The sequence below is a fragment of the Suncus etruscus genome, chromosome 5 (assembly GCF_024139225.1).
Source record: "Suncus etruscus isolate mSunEtr1 chromosome 5, mSunEtr1.pri.cur, whole genome shotgun sequence".
NCBI classification, from domain to species: Eukaryota; Metazoa; Chordata; class Mammalia; order Eulipotyphla; family Soricidae; genus Suncus; species Suncus etruscus.
Genome location: NC_064852.1, coordinates 91,535,345 through 91,543,125, shown reverse-complemented (window position 1 = coordinate 91,543,125; position 7,781 = coordinate 91,535,345). Strand labels below are relative to the sequence as shown.

The 7,781-nt window shown below is 33.1% G+C and overlaps 1 protein-coding gene across 2 annotated transcripts in view; it reads right to left on the bottom strand.

The window, feature by feature from the left end:
- Positions 1-522: 522 nt before the first annotated feature.
- The window catches only part of ATF2 (activating transcription factor 2), a 64,799-nt gene continuing 57,540 nt past the window's right edge, over positions 523-7,781 (bottom strand). For both annotated transcript variants that reach the window (XM_049773435.1, XM_049773436.1), the window contains one exon: positions 523-3,077. In XM_049773435.1, the coding sequence (XP_049629392.1) occupies positions 2,851-3,077 (227 nt within the window). In that variant the 3' untranslated portion in view covers positions 523-2,850. The remainder of the gene's footprint in view (positions 3,078-7,781) is intronic.

The following is a 7,781-nucleotide window of genomic DNA, read 5'->3' as shown; positions in this document are numbered from 1 at the left end:
TGGGTATGGCCAAAAAGAAACAACCACAAAATATCAATGGGAGCAAATGAGAGAGGGGAAGGGGACAGAGAGAAGCCATCATTACTTCCTGTTGCAGGGATACAGGCTTTGAGAAAGAGAAACCAAGATGGGGCTCTTTAAGATGAAGCAATTAGAGAAAAGTGAAGTTGCCATCGCTTTATCTAAGAACTGAGTAAGGGCACAAAAGAGGAGAGTAAAAGTTCATGTTGGCTATGTTATGTTTAAGGTATTTTATTAGGCAATTGTCAAGAGATGCCCAAAGCTGGATCTGTGTATAGCTGGAGTTAAGGCAAGAGAGTGACATGAAGAAAGTTCATGTATGAAAGGTGTTTAATGTGAATGCAAAAAGTAAACTAAAAGGCCTTTAATTCAAAGGCCTGCTAGAAAGGACAAGTTTTATCACAGAACATACATACCAGCTCAGGCTCTTCTGTGGCAACTAGTAAGTACTCTAAAGGAAAACTTTATAAAAGTTATGAAAGAACAAACAAATTAGGAACATAACTTAAAGATAGAATTTATTCTCTGATGGTTTACTCATGCAAACTGCACATGAAAGAAAATAGTACAGTTTGTGTAACATTGCAAATATAAGGACCCGAAATGCTAGGTACAGAAGTAGTGTGACATCCTGAAAGTCAAAATGTAATCTGAGTTTATACAACTAATAATGATTTTTATTTGCTGAGTACAGACTGATTTACAATGAAAGTTTTGCTAATGGTGGTAAGCTCATTAACTGTTTACATGACTTCTTACATCTATGTAGTTTATTTTACAGTGGTAAGAACTCCTGTTATCAAGAACTTTAACTTGCATAAATAATAGAATGAAATAAAAATGCATTAAAGGATCTAAGAGAGTGAAAAATTGAGGCTTTTCCTAATCCATTCAAAAACTACAATAAAAAATAGTCTTCTTGCAGAATTCATATTTTGTGCCTTTGAGATCAACTCCTTAAGTAGAACTAGGGCCAAAATAATGATTAAACATTGATTTAAAATTATAAAATCAGTTAAAGGTAAAAAAAATTAAGTAATTTAAAATTATTTTCTGAAATATGTTGTTTTTTAAACATGACAAGCAATAAAATTCCTATTCTCTTCATACGTAAAACTCCTGAAATGTCATTTGTATAATTCGAATGTTTCCCAGTTTGAAACTTAGGCAGGTGGGATATTCCTTTTAAGTGTCAAGGATATTCCATACAGTTTTTTTAAAATGTCAGTCTCATTAGGAGATGGCACTGAGACTTTAGCGAAGAGTGTAGTATGGATGCAGAACAAACCACACAACTTATTATAAATGCATTACATATATTTACATATTGGAATCCTGCTTAAATGCCAGAAGTTGCTACTGGGTAAGACTCATAACTATTTTACAAGGTTTTCTTACACACATCTACTACGTTTTTTAATTTTCATTTTTAACAATTTGATCTATTTTAAAATATTGTACTGTATTTTGAACATAACCGCAGAATAAAAATAGAGAAGGGCACGTTAGAAAACTCAGTATCCCACAGATGACTGGATGATGAGAAAGTGTACCTACAGTCATCTCATCAGAAACAAGCTACACCATGGAATGTTAAGTTATCCAAGCCTGAACAGTAAGGACATTTTAACTGCAATCAGCTATTGGCCAGCATCACACTGAAGGCATCGTTAAACATTCAAGCAAAGATTGCTGGCAATAAACTACCGAGACACGCGCACACACATACAGACACTCTCTCACTCACTCTTGCTTCCCACATCATAATTACATTGTTCTAAAGATAGATACTGATTTATTCCCCACGAGAAACATTATCAAAATTTGCTACTAAAAGATGACAGTGCTTTCACAAGAATAAGTACAAGTTAGCTTGCAAGTACAAGACAATGGGGGTAAACAATCTTAATTTTCTAAGTAGTAATTTAGGCTTTTTCTGGCAACCATACCATACTTGATGATGCATAAACTTCTCAGTTTGTAACCTGAAATCTGCAAAAACGAAAAACCCTAATAAAACTCATTAGATATCTGATAACCCTGTTTCGTACATTATATAATTTCATATTTCATTAACTTCAATACATTGGGTTTAAAATATTGAATTTAAGACTTGAAAAATAGTCATTTTTGAAATGATAAAGGACCCCCAGATTCGCATCTAGTTAAAACCTTAACAAAAAGAAACTATACTGATTTTGATTTAGTTTCAGAGTGTGCATAAATGCACTGTAAGTCTTTTTATCATGTTTCATTCACTTACAACATGTTCTTATGCTTTCCCTTTTGCATAATGTGCAAAATAAAAGGCAAAAAGATTAAAAGCAAATTTCTATCTTTCCCTTGCTAGTGCGTTATGACCTTGTCAACATTACAAAGTCAAAAGGGATAATGCAGAACTTTGGTATAAATGATATAACATTACCATCATCACAGTTGAGGGTTAAGAGGTGGTCAAAAAAAAAAAGTTGGAATAGAGATCAGTAACACCCCCATTTATTATAATACCACCGACTAAAAAGAAATAAACCACAATGAATTATAATACAATTTACACATTCAGCACAGAATATTTAATAAATCTAACAATATTTATTTTTTAAAAAAAAGCAAAATCAGTCTTTTTTTTTCCCCAAGAAACTAGAAACTTCAGTCTGATCGTCAACTGGTGCTACACCACCTTTAGAGCCAAATCTAATTTCAAGTAAAAAAAATAAAACAAAATGAATTTCAAAACCACAGATTTCGCATAAATGAAAACTGGTCTTTCCTTGATTTTTCTTTGAAGTCACTAGTAAGTATCTAAAACTGTTGCACTGCAGGTTTTAATCAACTTCCTGAGGGCTGTGACTGGGAGGAAGGGGCCATAACAATCTGTGACAGCGCAGGCTCTATACTCTGGTCTGCCATCTGGGGAAGGACTGAAGTGGCCACAGCTTCTGCCTTGGAGGTCGAACTAACTCCATTGGATGTGCTGACAGAACTGTGCTGAATGGCTTCAGTATGTGGACTACTCGGCACTGACAGGTCTTCCGAACTATCATCTTTATCAGCAGCTACGTGGAAAAAAGAAGACAAGTCAGTTTCTTAAATAAAACATCTATAAAAAATTCAGTAGATTAAAATTAAAAGTATTTTACAAAAATACTTATTGAGATGAGTAGGTATAACTGGAACTGAATAGCTGTAGTGGCGTTATGTCAAGCAGAGGGTAATTTTACCTGCATCAGTTAAACAAAAGCACCACTAGGCACATGGATAAAGCGAAGTACCTAGTGCATCAAATACTGCTGCAGAAATATTTGGTAAAGGTTTTTTTTTTGTTTTGTTTTGTTTTTTTGGTAAAGGGTTTTAAGAAAGAAAAGGGGGGAGCTTTGGGAGATAGGCTCCTAGTGCTGTAAGCACTTATTGAACAAAACATACAACAAAACCAGCCTGTCTGCCTCCATGACAGTCTTACCAAACCAAAAACTATTTTAAAAAAGAATAATCACATGCATAAACAAAATGAATTCTTATATACAAATTGTATTTCAATTACTCCCTTTATATTCTCCAGAACTATATTTATTCTGGCTGATGCTCCATCTACTGCAGCAATGAATGATTATAATACTTGATTCTAATGATGCATACACACGAGATTAAGCAATATTTAGAATCTAAATGCCACCAGCTGCTTATAGCTGTATGAATTAATTGGTATTCATGTAAAAGTAGATATAAAACTCTACATATTGCAATTGAAAGGTATTCAGAAAAGAGCAATCTAAGTATATAAAAGTAATCTACTAATTTTTAAGCTTTAACAAATTATTTTCTTATTTTAACAGACTAGAATCCAATACTTTAATGAAAAATTTCATATGCACAACATATAAAATATATGTTTTGAGATACAAAAACATCAACAACTATGAGCCCAGTCTCCAAATTAAAATGAGAATATCAGCAATAACACATACTTCCTGAAAGCTCCCAAGGCTCCCCACCAACCAAAGACAATTGTGGCTCTGTTACTTAACCAATTCCCTTGTTTTTTTCCTTAGAATTTTATCATGTAAGTATATATGGCTAAAAAAAATTTAGTTTTACTTTTAAACATTCTAAAAACAGTTATCATGCTAGAGGCATTATTTTACACATCGTTTATCTACTTGGCATGAAAATATTTTTATTACGTTTAGATTTTCTATCAAATCTGAGAATATATACTGGACTGCTTACTAATAACCAAATTCTGATAACCAATTATTACAAGACTGCAATACTCGGAAGCTGGGCTTGTTCCATGATTTGTAATGTTGAAGGTATAGTGGGAAGGATCTGGCAAACATCATTTTTAGTTTAAATAAAACCCCTCATTTGAGGTAGTTTTTTTTTTGTTTTGTTTTGTTTTGTTTTGGGGGGGGGTGGCACATCCAATGGCACTTGGGTTACTCCAGGCTCTGCACTCAGAAATCGCTCCTGGCAGGCTCAGGGGACCAGATGAGGTGCTGGATATCAGCAAACACGCTACTCACTGTGCTAACACTTCACCCCATTTTCTAAAATATAGTACCACAGAGAATCTTGATCCATGTATCTTAAACCCATGTAATTTTGAGAGAATTTATAAACTATATTAAAGACATTAAATCCCATTTCTCTTTTAAATACTATAAATGCAAAAAATCATATCACTGAATATAAATTTAACCTCATATAACTAAAATTTTCAATCTGTAATTCCTTGAATTTATATATAACTAGAAAAAGGCTTTTCTGATTAAAAAAATGAACTATCATAAAACTATTTAATATTATTTTCTTTTTCTAATTTTTGGCAGTGCTCAGAAATTACTCTGTGCTAAAGGTTCACTCTGGGCATACATAGAACCAGTGATCAAAACTGCATTGACCCATATGAAAGGCAAATGATGGGGCCCGGAGAGATAGCACAGCGGTGTTTGCCTTGCAAGCAGCTGATCCAGGACCTAAGGTGGTTGGTTCGAATCCTGGTGTCCCATATGGTCCCCTGTGCCTGCCAGGAGCTATTTCTGAGCAGACAGCCAGGAGTAACCCCTGAGCACTGCCGGATGTGGCCAAAAAAAAATTTAAAAAAGGCAAATGATGTACCTAGTGTAACATCTCTCTGAACCAGTCTGTCAGTAATCAGTAAAGAGCCAAAACAATAGCTACAAGTCAAAAGAAAATACCGAGAAAGACCATTTGTTTTACTTACCCCCTACCCTTAGTTTCTGATGTTACTCTAAAATTCTGCTCAAAAGTCACTTCCAGTGGGACCATGTGATGTCAGGGATTAAATCAAGCCTCTACACATGAAGCATGTACTCAACCCATCAAGTGTTCCCTATGGCCTAACAAAGGCAGTCTAAATAGAGGGATCATGAGAATCCTTCTTTGTTCATTTACACTATTTCCAATACAAACTGGCCAGCTTTCAAAGAGGAAGTGACAAGCCTGTGATGAGTAATTTAAGGACAAATAAACAGTGGAGGCAATGGCTCAAAATGAAGGTATTCCAAGAAACCAGTGCTTATCTTAAGACTTTCAGAGTTAGATAAATCAAATCTTCAGGCTGTGACAGAATCAGGTACTCACCTTATACATTTTACACACACACACACACACACACACACACACACACACACACACACACACACACACACACACTTTACTTATAAACCCTTTATAATGTGCTAAGTTTGATAACCAGGTTCTAGAAAATGAGGGAAGAAAATTTACTAGTATAATCATAAGCCTTATTAGAGACAAGAAACCTTACTGCTATCAGAATAATTTTCTCCTCTACTTTAGTTAAAAAAATAAAACAGAAAAATTGAAAAATTTCATCTCTCTGAAGTTCTCTACTTGTATTCATAAATAGGTTTCGTAGGACTTCTGTGTCTAAAACACAGACCCTATAATTATGTGACTATATACTGTCAGGAATAACCACAAGACTTTGTAATATCCTTTAATTTCAACAAGACCTTAGTTATTTTTTGCAGTGTTTTGAAAGACAATTATAACTTATCACCAAAAAATTCCTCTATGCTACAGCATGATGAATGCTAGACATTTGTAATTTCCCCACATTTTCTCAAAATTTAAATATTCATTTAGTCAATCTCTATTAGATATAGGGAGTTTATTATTTCTCCCCAAATAGTTAAAATTTGAAAACAGAACTACTTTAAAATTTCTGTAAAACCTCAATTATCTCCCAAGAGTGAAGAGATCTAATTTTATGCTATGACTATAATTTACTTCAATCTGATTATCTACATGCCATAATGAGGAAAAGAATAATAATGCCCCAAAGCAAAATTGTCTTGCTCATTTCTTGCATCCTCACACACACAAAAACCACAATGTATATTCATTAAAACTTGACAATCTAAATTTTCAATTATTTGAGGATACAGTATAGAACCTGTTCATTTACATGTTAAAAAATCTTAGTAATATATTACTAAAATTGAAAATTTGTTTTGTATATGCTGAGCATGTGCTACTAGGAGAATAGAAATAATGATTATATAATAAATTATCTAAGATTAAAAGATAATCGAATGAAACGTAAGAATTGCATTTCAATTTTATAATCTTTTTTATATTTCCTTTTGAACTATCAAAATTCAAAAGGTCTCCTTTCCAGAAAACTCTGCATGTCCAAGGCTGAACTCAGTAGCTTCTGATAAGAAATAACGTTAAGTCAGATGGGAGCCATAATGGTTTCATCCCTGCAGCAATCATTGTTAATACAAACCCAGAATATATTTCTATACAGCTCCAATTTACTCCTCAATGTTTTCACTGTTCTGTCAAAATGACTAGATACCAGAGGACTGAGATTTATATGTTCAAACTCGACAAAAATCAATGTTCTAAATATATATGGCAATAGAGAGTTTCTAAATCTACTCAATCTTTTAAATTAAAAAATATTGCCCATTCTGATGAAACTGCTTACAATGACTACAAGTAAAGATGGTGGCCATTAAGTTTTATTGTTAGCACCTGAGGAACTGTTTGTATCCAACACAAAATGTTTCTTTCTTTTGAATTACTGACACTGGCAAATTAAAATGAAGTGGATACATATGGTTGAAACAATCTTCACATTTACAAATATCCTGAAATATCACTAAATCATAAAAAAAAAAGCTGTGGGTCATATATTATGAATGTTGCCTAATGCATTCCCAGCTCTGTTATTTGTTACAAATTTGTGTAAGATGGACAAGATTGGCCATTTATTCAGGAGTAACAGCTGGTTCCAACATTGTGCATCTTATCCTAAATAAAAAAGATGTTACGAAAAGAATAAAGCACAATTAACCTCTAAAATGCTGAAAGTAAAATTTTCTTGGTAGTTAAGGGGCAATTAAGAGGAAACTTTTAAGAAGATAATTTGAATATTGTTCTCTGCTGACATTTGTATGTTTCAAAGACATAATACAGTTGTACAATTGAAAAAAATACTATTACTGTGATATCTAAACAAAAGGATGCCTTAGTTTTAGGATAAAACAATTGCTTTTTTTAAACTTCCTTCAAATCTCTTCATTCTTGAAAAGTAAAGCTAGTAAAGTAGTATTTAACCCAGTCAAGCTAAGATTAAGTGTTAATCTAAGATGACGTTACCATTACTGAAAGTACATTTTAAACTATTAATTCATTTCGCCGATCTTTAGCTATCCTTCAAAAGTAAAGCTAGACATAGGAAAAAATGTTTTAAAAAAATCTAGATT